The 18332-nt window shown below is 41.1% G+C and overlaps 1 protein-coding gene across 1 annotated transcript in view; it reads right to left on the bottom strand.

Annotated features, from left to right (window-relative positions):
* Positions 1 to 1902: 1902 nt before the first annotated feature.
* Positions 1903 to 18332, bottom strand: part of nsmfa (NMDA receptor synaptonuclear signaling and neuronal migration factor a) — a 33677-nt gene continuing 17247 nt past the window's right edge. The window contains 10 exon segments of the mRNA XM_076079810.1: positions 1903 to 2536; positions 3409 to 3484; positions 8285 to 8387; positions 9124 to 9203; positions 9402 to 9472; positions 10286 to 10319; positions 10489 to 10572; positions 11087 to 11217; positions 14462 to 14551; positions 16294 to 16346. Coding sequence (XP_075935925.1) covers positions 2439 to 2536; positions 3409 to 3484; positions 8285 to 8387; positions 9124 to 9203; positions 9402 to 9472; positions 10286 to 10319; positions 10489 to 10572; positions 11087 to 11217; positions 14462 to 14551; positions 16294 to 16346 — 820 coding nt within the window. The 3' untranslated portion in view covers positions 1903 to 2438.

Raw genomic sequence — 18332 nt, 5'->3', positions numbered from 1 at the left:
GTTTGTTTGTGTGAATGTATTACGCAGGGCTGGGCCCACTGAAATCTATTAATAACTCAAATCTTTTTCCCCTCATGCACTCTGTAAACTATCTGCACACAAACCACCCACGCGAACACTTCAATGACTGGTTTAAAATCACAATCGGCAGCATGTTTCACTGACATTCAGCGGCCGTTGTCATTGTGGGACACCGCTGTGATTGGCCGAGCAGTGAGCCATGGCGTGATTTAGCAATGTCCCCTTGGATTGCTGCCACATTCGTGAAAAATTACGGCCTCAAATGTCAGCATTTAAAACAAAGTAGAGAGCGCAGCACTCCAGAAGCACAAAAAAGTCAATACTCTGGTATTTGCGCATTTCTTAGGTTGACGCATTGAAGCAATTCTGTCTCAATCGGAGCCTTTTTTCGGAAACATGTCAACCTGAGAAATCAAATGCCAAGACTTTTTTGTGCTTCGAGTGTCCCTGTCCCAGTTTAGATGTTACATAAAGCAAATTAAGTTATTATTAAAGGGTGATCATCTCTGCAAGGAGGATGATGTGATCCGTCGTGTGTGTCGGTGAGTGAGTGTGCAGCTCTGTGTTTGTCCGCAGTTAATCTTACATTCTGCTGCAGCAAACTGCACTATATTTTGGCTGTCCAGTGGTTGCTGTGACTCACACTTTCTCAAAACATCTTTTTTTTTTGCTGCTGTTATATACTGCCATTGACAGCCTGCTGACTCCTCACTCACAACTCCTAACCGGCCTCTACTGAGTGCACCTTTCTAGTGCAGTACTGCAGAACCCCCCCCCAAAAAAGGCCGTAGCTGAGATAACCCTGGTGACACACCTTTAAGTCTGTCCTGATTTATTGATTTCTTAAAATGTCCCAGCCCCAGTGTTAGTGTGTGTGTGTGAGAGAGTACTTGCGCATTGTTTCAGATTTGCTGTCCAGCTGTAGGCTCAGAGCTGCTCTCCACATTTGACCATCCTTAATCTATGTGAGGCGGCTCTGGTCACTCAGGTGGTGCGGCGGTCGCGGACACGGACACACACTCGCCGCATATTTCTAGCTCGACACCTGGCAGGGGCAGCAGATGGCTGTTAACAGCTTAAACCGCTGGCAGATCTGTTTAATTCGGAGAACTCCGGTCCTCAGACTGGATCACAGCCCAGTGAAGTGAGCGGTGGCGGAAGCTCATTTGGCTGCCATTAAGAGAAGCCAAGAGTGTTTGGCAGATAGTGAGAGCAGCTGGCGCCCGTGACAGGGGCCGACTAAGTGGCCTGAACCTTCTGCAAAAGAGGAGGGAGGGATCAATAGGGCAACTCCTACACGACAGTGGCAGGAGCACTTGGATGGCTGTTACATCCCTCTTGACATCATTAATCACACTAGACGGTCTTTGAGTGTATGTGACAGGAAGAGAGAAAATGGGGGGGGGGGGGTGAAGGTGATAACCATTATTTTTGCTTTAACATAGGAGCAGAAAGAGAAAATACACACAACACATTTGCATGATTTCTTCTTTTTTGACATGGAAAAGACAGCCAAACACACACACACACACACGTACACACTCGCACACAAAATCAGAACTTTTTTCTTTTCTTTTTTTTTTTTTTACCAAAACATGAAGCTGGATTTCTCAAACCGAAGATACATTTCTGGAGAGATAATGCATTCATTCCAAGCGACGGCAATGAAGATTACAATATCTTGATAGAATAGACAAACAGATGAATTACTTCATGGCTAAAACCTGAGTTATTCCAAAGTATTTCCATATGAAACTGCACAACAATGCACATCAAAAATAAATGATGCATTATTATTCTCATGTATTATTTGCATGACTAAAGCTATGCTAATATATTCATATGATATATACACACATCGATGTATGGATTATTCATGTATGTACTGTATATGCATGTCTCTGGGGTCTGAGATCATCCGAGCGGTCCAGTCAAAACACAGAACCACATTATGGCAGAATGAGTTTCAGCGGTTTTCCTGAAGCACATCAGCCTCAAAGTGTGTCTTTGCAACAGAGGTGTGACTAAAATGATATATATTTTTTTTTTTTTACACATTTGAATTTTTTATTCTCCTTTTTTGCTTTCCAACCCAAGAGGCAATGGGAGTTGGTGACTAAGACGTGGACAGTCCAGTTGTCTCTGCTTTTTCCTCATTTTTTCTTTTGTGTATTTATTTTGTTACAGTCTTTGGTCCTTACTCTGAAAATGAGGAGGAGCAGAGGCACAGCATAATTTTAGTTTGTCTTCATCTCGTCCTTCCCTGTCATCCTTCTTCCTCCCCTCCCAGTCCTCTCCAGGATGAACGCAGGCATGACTGTTTGTATTGAGTTGGCGGATCGAGCACTATAGTTGAGCAATGATCAGTTTTATTTTCATTGTAGGGCTCCGCTGGACCCATTATCCGTGTTTTTTCGTCACAAAAATTCCTCATATTCCAAGAGTTTGGAGTGCTGCCGTGTCTTCCAAAGCCGGTAGAGGCGGAAGTCGAAGTACATCTCAATCATCTCTTTGCCTTGATTGGTAAATGAGACAGGAAAAGTTTGAATCAAGTATTAAGGAAGGAAATTGATACCAAGACCATGATTTTTCTCTTACCCTTAACCAAGAACTGTGGGTGTCTTAAAATAACCATAAAAACATAAAACCAGCAACTTTTTGCAACTTTCCAGGTATGTTTAAGAGCATTTCTTCATTATGTTGATAAGAAACATTACTCAGATGACATTAAGGTCGCCTCAAAGTATGATAGCAAGGGTTAATTTGTATGAGACAAAAGTTTAGCGTGGTTTGATTTGATCAGGGCCGGAGAGGTTTGGATCTCTAATGGGCAAAAAGATAACAGGAGGAGAAAAGTTGTAATAAAAGTGACGGACTATAGAAGAGGAAGTCTGGGTTTAAAAGAGTTTCCAGTTCCTGGAACTGAGAGCAGGCTTTTTGTAATACTGACTATTGTGTTGAGTAGAATACTGTGCGTCTCTTCTCCCACCTGCAGCTAGCGAGGAGAAGAGGGCGAAGTCAAATGATTACTGTCTCCTGTGTGGTGGGTGTTGTTTACAAACTGGAGTGTGAAGCCGTTATGACCTGCATCAATTGCATAAAAAACAATTCACACCAAAAAATGAAATGCCGTTTTAAAACACCACCCAGATATAAGGTGGATGAGATTGGAACGAGAAGGAAACGGCATGTGACACAAATACCCAAAAAAATGTATTCTATTTTTAAATTGGGGAACAGCTGTTTGAGTAAATTCCAGATGTGAAGACAACCCGTGACGGTTTTTCCGGGTCCTTTTAATGCGTCACGTGTAAATGCACGTGTGAATCACGACGCACGCCCGTGTCCGTGTGATCTGCATGTTTGGGTGCGTTTGTTCAGACTCACCCTGTGCAGACAGCTCCAGCGGCGACTCAAACTCGACAGAATAAGGCCTCATCAGATTCTTCAGTTTCTGGAACAGCTGTTGGGCCGAGATAAGAAAGCAAACGCCAATTAATCCTACTGCACTTGGATACACGAGCAGCGGGGGGGAGCCTGCATCTTCAGACACAGCACACACACACACACACACACACACAAGCAAAGAAACACACACAAGAATGGCAATGACTCCAGCTCATTACTGCCAAAGAGACATATGGGCATTTGTCCTAAGCAGGTAACAAAGGAGGACAGTAAATGAGGTGAGAGTATAAATTGCGAAGGTGTTTTCCTGCATGTCTTTATATAACCTGCCTTTCCGTGAAACAGCCGAGCTTGTAAGAGGTTAAGAGCAGGACCCCAGTCCCTCTCATTTTACTAGAGAAGAGTCCCATGTTCAGGAAATTAAAAGAGAGGAGATTAAAATCAAACATCAAACTTATCTGTAAATTAGAGGGATTTGAGATGCTAGCTGATAGCTTGCCTTTGTAGTCCTACAAGTGGTTTTCTCAAACCACAATATGAAATTTAGCGCTGATTAGTCGCTTAGAAAATGAATGGATGACACACACACACGGGTCGTCCGTGAACCAAGAATGAAAAGCATTTGCAGGTTCCAGCTTCTCGCTGATGTTTCTCTCGGTATTATTTCATTGTAGATGTTACACTTTGGGGTTTTGAACTGTTGGATGGACAAAAAAAAAAATCCCTTTTGAAGTAAGGCTAGACAGATGTGTTTATTTTCAGGGCCGATTAGTGAGAGAGGGAGCATGGACTGAAGTGTCGACGTGATACAAAACCTTTCTTTGATCATGAAGCAGATTGTACCTGTACTATTCACTGGTTTATCAGTGACGGGTATGAACTACGCTGCAGACTCGATTCTCTACACTAATGGTGACAAACAGAGACATGGCTGACTCATATGAACGTTGGAAACAGCCCTGCTCGCTCAGCGGAGCAGCTTTGACCGTCTGTAGCACAGTAGCCTTCAGTGACGTTGACAGGCTATTACTCGTGACATGTAAACAATCAGAGGGGCGTCGAGGGAGGCTACAGAGTGGCGACTACAGACCAAGAGGGAGGCGGCTGCATCAGAGCCAAAGTAGCACATATTTCAATTTATTTTATCAGCAAACGTATTTAAAAAAACTCTGATAATCGGGCAGGCATCACTTTGGACTCTGGGAACATGTGATTCCCACTTTTTATTTTAGACTAAGCCATCATCCAATCAGCTGGAAGAAAAAACAGATGTAGTAATCAATAGTGAAAATAATAATTCATTGCAGCCCTGAAGACTTAATTGGAGCTGTAAAGCGAGTCATCTCCTCTGCAGGTCCTCACTGACGTGGTGCTGTGCACGTTAAAAATTGAAGCTCACTGATTCCTCTAGAATTTAGTCATGAGGGAACCCGATACCCCTCTGTCAGAGAAATCAAAGGCCAAATGCGCTTTTGTTTTCCACTTTATGATGTTAAAATGGAGGTGGTGAAGAAAAAGAAGCTTTCAGTCCTTGTGTTTGCCGTCCTTTGAAAAAGATGTAAGAAGATGGCTACGTGCCAGATGTGGAGGAGAGAGCGGTTGGGGAGACGCAGGCAGCGTGGCTTGTCTGTAGTGCAATGAGAGCCGGAGGCAAATAACAGATCTCAAATAATGTGTTGCAAGTTGGGTAGTTTCCTTTCTGTTCTGCGTGGCTCCACATTTCACATTGCAGTGTTTATAACTGTGTTTTTCCAGTAATCAAAGAGCAGCAACATCCCCCCCCCCCCCCCCCCCCCCTCTATATCAGACAGTTTTCATTTGTCCTTGTCACCTATCTTTTCAATCACATTCACTTACGTGTATATGGAGCTCCTCCAAAATTCAAAACTGAATGAAATGCAGCAAATGTTTAATGAATTTATTGATACCGATTGATATCGATAAAACAACCTCAGAACAAGACAGTATTAGAGAGAGAATTATCCTTAAAAACAGCTTTTATTGTGCTCAACAAGCCCCTTTAATATTTGTTGATGGTTTAATTAACCATGAGTTCACCATTATGTTTTTACTTTTCATAGGGGGCGGGGGGAGTTTAATTTACCTCTCTGTTAAAACCACCCCATCATAGCTGCAAACTGCATATCAATATTTATGAGCCTAGATATACATTTTATTACATATCAAGATTGAAGTTCCTCCCAGCACAACTGCACATAGGTGTGTGTGTGTGTGTGTGTGTGTGTGTGTGTGTGTGTGTGTGTGTGTGTGTGTGTGTGTGTGTGTGTGTGTGTGTGTGTGTGTGTGTGTGTGTGTGTGTGTGTGTGTGTGTGTGTGTGTGTGTGTGTGTGTGTGTGTGTGTGTGTGTGTGTGTGTGTGTGTGTGTGTGTGCGCGCGCGCGTGCGTGAGAAGTCACAGTATGTGACTCGAGACACTTTACATGTGTGGCTTGCTTTCAACTCTCCAGGAGGCTTTTGCACAACATGTGCTTTGGTATTTGCAATAACTTCCTGGCTGTTATTAATTTAGGTCCATTCCATTACTGTCATGTGTTTGCAATATTTAGTGTTACGCTGTCTGGAGTGCAGCATTTGACAACAATGAAACCTACTGTTTTAAAAATTGATTGAGCTGGTACCCATTTAAACTTTGTGCCAACAGAGGCCGGCTGAGTGTGATGTGTTCTTGTGATGATGCACTGTCTCTGGGTGGAGGTTATGTGATTGTTAAGAAAGTGCTTTGGGCTAGGCCCTTTAGCGCTGACGGGGTCATGTTGTTTCAGGTACCAGTCAGTACCATGAAATAGGTAGTAGTAGTAGTAGTTGAAGGGTTATCCGGCGGCAAAACACCCAACGGCGTTTTTTAAATACCATGAGACAGGGTTTTATAACTCTGGAAAGTTATCATGGCAGAAATCACGTTCTCTCGTCGCAACACTATGAAGTTACAAAGTCATCAACCATGTGAACCAAGCACTAGATTTGATTTGACTGCAGCACCTTGCTGAATGATGTTGCATTGCGTTGGAGCAATTTGCTTGTTGCTGTTGTCTGTCTGAACACGGCCTTAGTTCCAATTTAAGGAAACTCTTATTGCTACAGCATACAAAGACATTTTAGACCATAGCGTCCAGGCCCTTCCCCGTTTCCACATGACAATGCCACCGTGCACAACGTGAGGTCCGGTTTGGTGTGGGAGAACATACTGGCCTGCAGAGAGCCATGGCCTCAGCTCCATCAAACTTTTCCAGCATCAGTAGCCGACCACACTAGTGCTCCTGTGGCTAAACATCTGCCAGTCCCTGCAGCCAGGTTCCAAAATGTTGTGGAAAGACATGAAGGTTGTTCTAGCAGCATATCCTGTGTGTGATGTTCCACAAGTAAGTGCCCACATACTTTTGGCCATGTTGTGCTGTTTCCAGTGGAGAATGGGTTTGATGAAAAGCAGAACAATGTCACATCAAAGTGATTTATAGTTTACACATTCTTCTGGAGAGGTTCAAGCTAAATCTCATTCATTCTGTTTTCTGACTGAAGTTAAGACTACAGTAGACAAGCCGCCAGTGTGACAATATCACTTTGGGATCTTGGGACTAAGCCTTGCAAAAAGAAAAACGCCAATTTTGTTGTTTTGAATTCAAGCTTTGTTGAGACAACTGCTTGTGTCTGTAATTGTCTGTAGGAGGGTGGAGATATATCACTGATGTGCAGCCTGTGCTGCAGACTGCCAGACTGTCCGTCAACCCTGGAGAGATCCACTTTATATAACAAAGCATTTTGGCAGACATGACTGGAACAGTTAGGTCAGACAAACACCGCTGGCTATGTTGTGTGTTTGTGTGTGTGTGTGCGTGTGTGTGTGTGTGTGTACGTGTGAGTGCGTCTGCCAGCTTGTCTGTGTTTTTTATTTCTTTATTTTCATGTGTGTGGTTATGAGTCTTATTAAATGTTCTTCTCAGGTAGAGAGAGGTTGCAGCATCACTCAGCATGTGTGCGCTTCAGCTATAACATCAGTGAGTGAGATGATAGTCACACATGTGGATTAAGAGAGGAGAGACGGGGACAAACTGAGACAACCAGGAGGTTAATATGGTGAATATCAGACACCGTTAGAATAAATCTGCAAACAGGGAAATGAGCCGGGAGGACAAAGAGAGGCAGGAGCAAGCACGAGAGAGTGTTTACCTAAATGATAAGAGACGGGGAACAAAAAGACTATACCTTTGGGGTTCCACGTTATTAAATCAGTTTGTGTGGCACATCAATTTACGTTTTGAACATTGCAACTTAACAGAGACCTTGTTATGATTGAATTGGAGTCCTACTCTTGCGTGGCGGTTTGCGATGGTCCCACCAGCGTAGGAATTGATTCATGGTTTTGCATTCAATTTTACTGCTCTGTATCTATTGTACATTATCTGCCTTTATACTGCACAGTACTTGTGTTCAATTTGGTATAAAGAGCGACTAAGGGAAGGTTTGTCTCGCTACCAAATGTGTGATTACAGTCATGCAATCATTTATGGCCAAAGTAAGTATGTTTACAGTAGATTCATGCACTGTGATAAAAGAGACGTTTGCAGTGGAACTGGCTTTGCTTACTTCAATGTTAAAAGGAGAGCATTAGTGGGCCTTTCTTCAACATTCTGGGAGAAAACACAAGCAGCTCAAGCTAATCAGGCAATCGCGGTTCTTGCGGTCTCTCTGCACAGTATCTTCGTAGACCTGCCATGTACTGTAGTTACATTTTTTTAAGAGGTGTACACGAGTGCTAGTGCTTGAAACTTTAGTGGTGTTGATGAGCTTTTGTGTTTCCAGTTGTTCGCGTGTGTCTTTTTGCATCGGCGTCTGTGTACCTTCACTCCGTTGGGGTTGCCCAGGACATAGCATCCCATTATGTGGACAAGGTTGGGTTCTGGGTTGACTTTACTCATGAAGCGACTAAGCCTCCTCCAGAACCTGAACAAACACAAAGACAAAGACAAAGACAGTTACACTGAATGTAATCAATCTGATTGACGGTTCCCATGAAATTTCAAAAACACAAAATGTAGCTTGTTAAAAGATAAGCCTGAGTAAAGTACTTGTCACTACTGCTGTTCTTTCGCTCTGAAGCAACTGTTTCTTATAATATACTGATGGAACAGGCTGTGAGCCGTATGTTTTATATCTCTGAAACAAGTAAACATCACCGAATCAAAGACGGCCCCCCCTTGGGAGAGATGCGTCACTCCGAAAAATAGTAGATCGTGCTCGTAAATGACAAACCGAGTGTTGAATCGTCCAAGTGGAACATCTTTGATTTAAATCAAGTCGGAGAGCACTCACAGAAATAGTATTCATATTGTGAAAATACCATAAAGAGCATTTACATGACATTTGTTTCAGAATCTTTTAATCCTTTGAATGCCTAAAATTAAATTAAGATTTCTTTGGAATGAGCCAGTTTCCTTTGGTCGAGATATTTGCAAGATGATTTTTTATTGACTGAGCCCTTCTTTCTATTCTGAGTGGCATAAATGCCTCAAAGGGGAGCAGCTAAGGTATCTTAATGATGAAATGCTTATCTTCTCACAGCTAGCTAATGGTTCTCAGTCATTTCTGTCCTGACTCAGAGCATCATCGCATGTCGATGCTTTATGAGACATTGGGCATGTGAATTGTCATGGTACTCGCCCATGGGAGACATACTTACTGGCTCATGTCCTCCTCCTTTTCCACCTTAGCAAAAGTTGCCACTTTATTCTTCAGGAAATACAAGTGACCGGGGCCTCCCTAAGAAACGCATACAAGAGTGAAACACAATCACAACTACTAATTTACCTCTTCTTAATTAATATCTTGAGAGAGAGAGATTAGATCCCAAAGGAAGGTACTTAACACTGCATGATTGTACACATAACCCCATATATCCCAAATAAAACGTACAATTTTACAGGAAATACACTTTTATTCTGTCTCCTTGTTCCTCACCTGACAAAAGATGAGCATCCTCCAGAACTTGCTTCCTCTCCTGTAAGCTGTGAGCTTCTTCTCTATTTCCTCTGTGGGGGACAGACAAAGGGTTGGATTGATGTGATTGATGTGAACTACAGGGGCCGGATGTAGTGAGAGAGGGAGAGATGTGAACAGTGAACACAGAGAAATACTCTGGAGGTTGAGTTCGAGTACAGGTGTAATGTAGAGAGACTCTAGTGTAAGATGTAGTTTGAATTAAATTCAACAGTGTGTACTTAAGGAAATGTCACAGCAAAATAAAACAGGTCAATGAAAGACAGTAACATGGAAACATAAAATCTATGAGTTATTCATTGGCATCCTCTCACTAACTCTGCGTGAGCTTTATTCAATGCAGCGTTTGTTATTATCTCGAGAAGCTCCAGGGACTGCTTACTGGAAGTGCTTCTCTTTTGAGCAACAGATAATCATTTTCAGAATGTAGAAACCAATTTAAAAAAAAAAACACACATTTTAGTAATTTTGCAGCATTGTAACTGGTTTTATATGAAATGCGTAGTCACGCCAGATCCAAGCTATTTTTTTTTAAGAGATTCACTTGCAGGTAAGGTTCAGCCTGCATCTATTTTTTGGACCCTTAACTCCCCCGGTATGAGTCAGAGTTCAGACTCCTCAGGCAAACTGCTGAATAGTCCACGCTCACGACTATATACATCTGTATATGAATGTATCTGTGGCTCTATTTATTTAAATATTAATTAGGTCTCTCTACTTCAACTATTTTTTTATCTTTATTTTATCTTCATTAGTTGTAAAACAATATTGTATTCACTGTACTCATTTATTGGAATCATTGATTATATAATTACAAAACGGGTGTAAAAAGAATATTTACTCACCCAAAATATCATCAAAAGTTGCATGTTCATGATCCTAAGGAAAAAGACGTTCACGTGAAACATAATCATTTGAGATTGCAAAATACTTTGATTTACATTTCAATCGGCCTTCATCATAGAACATCCTTTTAAAGAAACAACTTGCATGCTTTGTGTGTCGGAAGGATCGTTATGCACACATGTCAATCAATGTTCTGACTCACGTAGAGGATGGGGATGATGGAGGGGTCATCCCTGCGAATTATAGTGGGAACGTACTCTGCCTTTGGGACCTTAGAAGAGATCAGCTGAAGGAGAAACAGTAGAAGGAGAGGAATGTTTGATTTAATGGGATGTGAGGAAATGAAAGAGTGGGAGAAATTGGAGAACAGCAGAGTTGGAGAGAAATTAGAGGAAAGGGTAAAACTCTATCACACTCTCATGCCTGCAGGGAATGTACAGCTCTATATAATATTCACAGCGAGACGGTAGAGAATATATTAGGGGCATTTAAGATACTGTATCTGCATATAAATTCACCTTCCACAGATTAAGCTATTTTAACCTAGATCTGCCATCAGTGTGTAATTCTAAAGTAACAATTTCCTAAAGCAACCATTTTTATTGTGCCCCGTTTATCAGTGTATAAATGTAGGATACAGTGTTTTGGGGTTTTGATATACACTTAAGACTAAAAGTCATGATATTATGGCCTCAGCTACTTTGATTTTGACTATTTAAAAAATTATTTCCCTTGTAAACCTGCCAACCTGCCAACTTTAAGTGTAATATTAAATTTGACGTGCAATACCGCTCTCGTACCATGATTTTGGGAGGTACAAAATCGTCTCCTTCACAGGCCAGCTTCTCCATCTCTCGCTCCTCCTCCCAGTCTATATTGTCATCGAGGCCCCCTTCATCCAAGGTACCACAGGAGGCTTGCAGGTCACCACCTAAAAGAAAATATATTACACCGGTGAGAAAAAAAAAACCCTTGTCGACAGAAGTGTTTCGTGGGAAGCAGGAAAGGTGACACAGAAAGAGAAAGTCTAGGAGTGAAGGAAGGAGGTGTCCAGGAGAGAGGAGAGAGACGAGTGCGGAGGAGAGGAGAAAGGATGGAGTTGTTAATAACGGTGGTGACATAAGAAATGTGACAGATGGAACAGGGAAAATAAGAGACAGCTGGCAGAAGGAGAAAAATCAGTGACTGATAGTGAATGTGGCAGCACAATTTCTGGCGACAGCTAACAAGGAGATAAGAAAATCAAACGGGGATCAGATGGCAGCTATTCTAAGAAAGTAAAGTGTTGTATACCATCAAAATCGTGCTTATTTGACGTGCAATCATAATTTATGTTACACATCATATTTATATATTTCAACATGTTCTAGAAGGATCAGGGCTGTAGTACTTGAGTCCCGTCTCGAGTCCGGTCTTGAGAAGACTTTTGTGAAGTCTTGCGCATGTCTTGGTCTCGTGCCTTGTGGGGCTCTGAATTGTCTTTTTCTTGGGCTTGGCTATTGTCACAACGTTGCCTGATTCTTCTCATGATGCATGAAAAAAACAAACACCCCTCTGCCCCCTTCCTTGACGTACCTGTAGGAACCTGTAATGATCCTCAAACCTAAGTTCTATGCGTTGCTCATTTGGTGTTAGAAGATAGATCAATATTGTTCATAGATAGATTATTTCTGTCCTTAATTGCTATAGCATTTGAAAGGCACCGTTGCCTATAATGGTCTTAAACACGACCCAATTTTCTCTGGACTCTGGTGTTTGGTTTGGGAGATTTCATTTTGGCCACTGTGTTCCTACTCTTATGCTCTCCACACCGACTGTTTACCTGCATTCAACCAAAGCTCGCTCAAACACGATTGGTCAATACTACTCGGGCTACAATCAGACACCAGAACGCTTCAGATACCAAATCTTATCCCAGATCAGATTCTGCATTCATATACAAATATCTGTCTATAAAGATTGCGGTTGTTAGCTATGAGCTGTCAGTATTTCTTTAGTCTACGGCTCGGTGATGTGACTTTTCACATACTTGTATGTTTTTGTGGACCGTTTTAATCCTTTCTAGGGTCGGTGCTTTCAGAGAAAATTGTTATGTTGCTGATAATTGCTATACCTCTTTGTGTGTACTCAATTATGTTTGCTACCTACGTGTTGGAGTCCTCGAGTGTATTATTAATCGATCTATATTTATTCATATTTTTACCATTTCCGACAGCAAATTTAAAATAATTATCGACCGATATGTTTTTTTTCAATCCAAATATCTATGTTGGTATTGGCCTGAAAATCCAGTATCAGTGAAGTTGTAGTCGACAATATGTTATGTAAACCATCTTGTAAAGAATAACTATAGGTGCCCAGTGTGAAACAGCAGTTTGAAAAGAGAGAGTGAAGAAAGAGAGTATGAAAAAGGAGGAAATGACGAGCAAGACTGACGATTAATGTCGCGCCTCCAGAGAACAATACCTTTCCCTCAGGAAAGAGGAAGAATGAGGCATCAACCACACCATTAGACTGTCATCAACAGTGCATGTATCTTTCATCACACTCTGAAACACAGAAACGCTGAAGATGGAGGTGGAGAAAAAAAACATAAAACCACAGATACTCAAGACATCAACATAGACAAACGGCACATGCAAACAGTGTGTGTTGGAACTCGTGATCAAAAGCCTTTTAGAAACACTGAGACACACCTCGCGTTAACAGTTATACCCACACACTCGGACTTAGACGCACACTCCATTTTGGAAGACATACTCACAGAAAGAGAGCATCACAAAGTTGAAGAAAGACCCACGGTCATAGGGAGACAGATGGACAGGGTCAGAGCCAACAGCAGAGACAGTCAGTGTGTACGTGTGATGGTGTGTTTTAAGTGCAAATGTCTTTCGATTTTTTTGCGTGTTACTTAATCTGCTGAAAGCAGGAACTGAGCTGTAAAACCGTGATGACAAAATGTCACCTTACTTCAACACGGAGGTCTACAGTGCATACAGGGCAGTATACTCTCATATTACAAGTCCTATTTGGCATGTGTCTATTTGTACGCACTAGATGAAAAGTGGCTTTAACTTTCAAGTACATGTTAGTCATATTAGGTTGCCTTCCAGGTGGCATTAATATACCAGCAAACAACTATTGTCTGTGTAAAGACATAGTGGAGTAAAGTCTTCCTGAGCAGAGATAGTTAAGATGTTAATAGGCAATCTCGTATTTTTTTTTTTAAGAAGTTAAATTAGCAATATCATGATAACAAAAGAATTCTAGATTTTCCGGATGTCATATCAGCTGAGGAAATGAAAGAAATGAAAAAAACTGAAGTAACTAATAACAGCAACCATTAGATACATGTAGTGGAGTACAATATTTCCTACTGATACGTTGTTCACGTTGTTGTTAAATTTCTTAAATAAAGTACAAATACCTCAAACTTTTACTTACTTGTACAAAGTACTTAGTTGCGGTTGTCAGTATATTATGTGCTGCACTTTGCATCATTTGAGACGGGTGATCCGGCCTCATTCCAGCTGTACTGTAACTCAGCTCGTATATCAAGGTGCTGATTACTGGACCTTTTTTTTTTTTTTTTAATAGCTGACAAATGCCGCTAAGTGGCTTTCAACTCAATACGAGCCACCTGTGTATGGAAATGAATTAATGACAAAAGTACTGACTGAGCGCAAAGCAAATTTAAACTGTAATCAATCTGCCAGTCGAGATGTAAGGGCTCACGGGTTCAGATGGGTTCATTATAACGGCACACGTAGAAGACTGTTCGTAAGATTTACTGCAGCTCTTTTAGGTTCTAAATACTAGAGAACAAGAGGACACTTAACAGCTTTTAAAAGACATGTTTGTATCTGGCAGTTATGGTGATGACTTATATGTCCAGGTCAGTTTTTAACTTTTTCTTCTCTCGGGGCATTTTAGGAATACAAACTGACAACTTACCGAGCACAATTTACATTACACATGAATTTTACACACTTTGTAAATGTGGTTTGGTTACTTCAACGTTAAAGCCTCTTTCCATACGTCTTTAATTGAACCATTTGTGTCCTTAACTGTTAGAAACTGTGTGTGTGTGTGTGTGTGTGTGTGTGTCAGCGTCTGTGTGTGTGTGTGTGTGTGTGTGTGTGCAGATGCATGTGCGTGAGTCTGTGTTAACTCACTGTCTCTGGGTTCATGAGGAGAGTCAGGCTTGACCGGGGTGGGGTCACTCCAGGAGCGGTTGAAACTCTTCGATCTACGCTCAGCGAATGCTAGTGCAGGCGGGGAGAGATAGTCACACACACCCCCCCCACACACACACACACACACACACACTAACAAGCCTGCAAACTGGCTGTTTCCTCGACACACTCACCACCAAAAACACCAAAGTGAAAAGGCGAAAGCAGTTCACAAATAGTGTGCATACGATGCCATCCCTCCTCTGCACAAACAAATGCCTGTATGTGCAAACTGTCAAACAAACAAACACATATGCTAACAATCATATACTTGATCATTATAACGGATCCTGCTGCTTATCGTCGGTATCTATGGATTCAGAAGGACTGCGCTTGTTACACAGATTTACTGAGCCTCGATAAAATCAGTTCTGCTTTGAAGAGTAATCACTGTTACTACTTGAAAGTATTTGACATGGTTAATCAACAGCGACCCTCAAGGCGCCATCGCTTTTTTCTGCTTCTCTTTTCATTTTGCTGCTGACACCAACTTGTTCCTTTCAAGTACAAACGCCCTTTTATGAGCCGAATCATTCATTTGATTTTTACTCTCGTGATCAAAAGGACATTTTTTCAAGGTTTGCAATTCATTAAAATACCTTGTAATGAAACCAAACATTTTGTCCTATTTCGTGATCCCAACATTTTATACTCTGTGATTTTGACTCGAGTTTAGATTTTTAGTTGTTTTTTTTGTTATCAGGTCCCCTCACCCAAAGCTATGCAGAGGTGTGAGAAGAAATCGTCTAAAGGAGAAATTGGCTCCTTCCGAGAAGTAGTTCTTCCTCACAGCAGTCGGGGCGTGAGAGGTGGAAGAACTTTGACATTGCAGCATCAAGAAGATTTGGGGTTTTAGTAAATGTCGAGCAAAAATCTGCTACAATATCTATTCAGTTGCAATGATCGGTGACATATTTGAGTTTTAATTGGGTTCAGTCTTGTCTGCCAAAACATTTTTATTCAAATCACAAAATAAGGATTTTTCACAGTTGACATGATCGCCGCTTATATTTCCATTATAACTTTACAGTACTGGAATAGAAACAACTTGTTCACAAGGCTTTGACATATGTTACCATGGTTTGTACATACTGTATAGTTATAACAATCATCACCTTTCCAAGCTTCTGGTCACACAACTTCTAAATTTGACACGTAAAAAATGTAACCGACGTTTTTCTTGAGATTATTGTTTCGCTTACATTGTCTGTCACCGTTTTCTCTTTTCATTTAAGGTCAGAAATACTGGACAAGTTACAGACCAGTCGCATAACAAAATCCCACTCATATTGCCATTGACTCATATCTGAACCAGAACAAGGAGGACTCTATAGATTATGGTTTTCTTTTCTTATAGATTCTCAGTTACACTCAAGCAGACACACACCACTCCATCTATACCAATCGTCCCTTTGCTTTATTTCATTTAGTCTTTTGTCTTCAAACTTTACGACACACCAAACAAAAAAAAACTCAGAACAATCAAAGCGATGCAACAGGAATAGACCACCTACACACTCGTACATTAACACATGCACAGACTCGTATTGCTGGCTCATCAACATAGACGCGCGCTGATGAAAATAATAATCCTCAAAGAAATGCAATAGAGCGTTAAGAATCCCAATAAAACAGCAGCGTTTGGTGCAACACACGCGTGCAAAAAACACACCAGAGAGCATAAAAAAAGAACACAGCATATGATGGTGGGGTGAACTACATCACACTCAATTTGAGCAAACATATAAACCACACACACATCTCTGACTCACTCTGTGCTTTCATCCTCCTGCTGCCCACCATCCGAAGATGCTTCCGGAAGTTCCTGTGGGTAGAGAAATCGCGGCAGAAGAGGGGATGACAGAGGACAGAGGAAGAACCAAAATGTAAAGAAGAGAAGGAGGAAAGAGGGGAGGGGTGGGCGGGAAGTAACAAAGCAAGAGAAGACAAATAGAGTTTAGTGTCAAGCTTCTAAATACTAAAAGCTTTCTTTTTTTAAAAAGGGATAATTAGAGGTACATATACTTATTTCCTCCAATGTGAGTGGAAAATACTTGTCACAGGAACAGTGTGGGTGTAATGCACCACATTGCCAAAGTACCTCTTCTCATCCTTTTATAGTGTAGATTATTGAGGTGCAGGAGATTCGTTCATGTAACAACAGCCAGAAGGGAAACCCTTCTTTAGTATTTTTTGAGGTTTTGATAACATGTGCTCTGAGCAGAGCTACATCTGAGGCATGAGCGTGCAGCAGAGAGAGGTTATTCCGCCAAACTGGTGCACGTGTGTTTCTTTGCTTTGTTCCAAGATGTCGATCTGTGTCGATCTGTTGTGTCTAACACAGGTGGAAGTTGGCCAAGAAGTTCTTGCCTGATCTATTTTATTTATATTTGAGAGCCTGACCAATACTGGTCAACATATTTATAATGTAACATTTTTGAGGATGAAAAGCGATGACAATATATCGACAAATATCTTTTTTTGTTCAATCCCTTTTTTTTTTTTTGGCACAAATGCGTAACATAAACATTTTTGATAAGGCTCTGATTTAGTTCTCAAAGAATTGTAAATAAAACGTGTGTTAAACCGGACGCTATATGCAATAAATACGTCCAGAAGATCCTGTAGATTGTGCAACAGGTTAGAAAAATCGAGTCATCGAATGCCATTAAATGCCATGAATTTAAGGTTAAAATCTAAGAAAAACTTGTTTTAACAGGTTCTAACTTAGACACCTTTCCTGTTCTCTGCTGTCATCAGCTGCTCCAACAATCAAGCAAAATCCACAAGCCTCTGCTCGATACAATACATTTCCCTGATTCCTCTTTATTATCTCCATTAAATCCTGCCTACATTGAGCCACCACACTCTCTTGCAAGCTTGGTGCACCATATGCCTCCAATGTATAACATAAATATGTGGAGGTCAGACAGAAACGGCAGATGTTCATTTTCCCCAAAGCCTGTGTAAGCAATGTCACACCATTATAACATTCACCTGTAGGCTTCCTTAATCTGTCAGAGGGTGCACAACGGTAAACAACCAAAACGCACAACAAACGTACTTCCACTGTCGGCGGAAATAATGCTGCAATAATGGGATTGTTGCTCGAGAGCACAGTACATAAATCACCCGGTGGATTTTCCTGTATACCTTTAAAGATAACGGCCGGCTAATTATCGGTCAGGCTATATTTGCATCTGCAGCTGATTACAGGATCAAACAACAAATTTAGCATCCTTGGTCTAAAAGATCCTGGATGAACAAAGCAGGCTTTTCTTATCCTCCTTATTCAAAGAATCTACACGACTGTGTCTCACTGATGCTCTATAACAACAGAGTTACAGGTACACAAATGTGATGTCAGCTTGATATACACTCACATTGTATTATCATAACCCTTTATGTGCTATTAATTTATATTTACTTTTGAACCATATAGTTTAGAAACATGGTTTGTCCGTTCCCTGATTTCTGTTGTGTCACAATATCTAACGACAGAATATGTCAAACTATCAAATGCAACGCTGTGTTATGGCTGACTAGACGGGCTACAAACGTGTTGAGGTCGTTTCTCTTTTGTTTTCAATTTGCAAGGTTTTGCTCCTTGTATTAGTCTTCAATAGTCTACAAGGTTCCCATGTCTCCGAGCAACAATAAAACATTCTGACGACACTATGCATTTGTTGCCTATAAGTCATTTAATATAGAGGCTTTGCATTACAATGTTTCCCTTGAAATCCATTTAGTTTGTTTAATGACAACAAAGAAATAGGGTTTGTGCGTTTGTATCTTCTCTGTGACTTTCTGC

Source organism: Anarhichas minor, unplaced genomic scaffold (genome assembly GCF_050575085.1).
Source record: "Anarhichas minor isolate MPS153535 unplaced genomic scaffold, ASM5057508v1 ptg000073l, whole genome shotgun sequence".
Classification (NCBI taxonomy): domain Eukaryota; kingdom Metazoa; phylum Chordata; class Actinopteri; order Perciformes; family Anarhichadidae; genus Anarhichas; species Anarhichas minor.
This window is presented reverse-complemented; position numbering and strand designations above follow the sequence as displayed.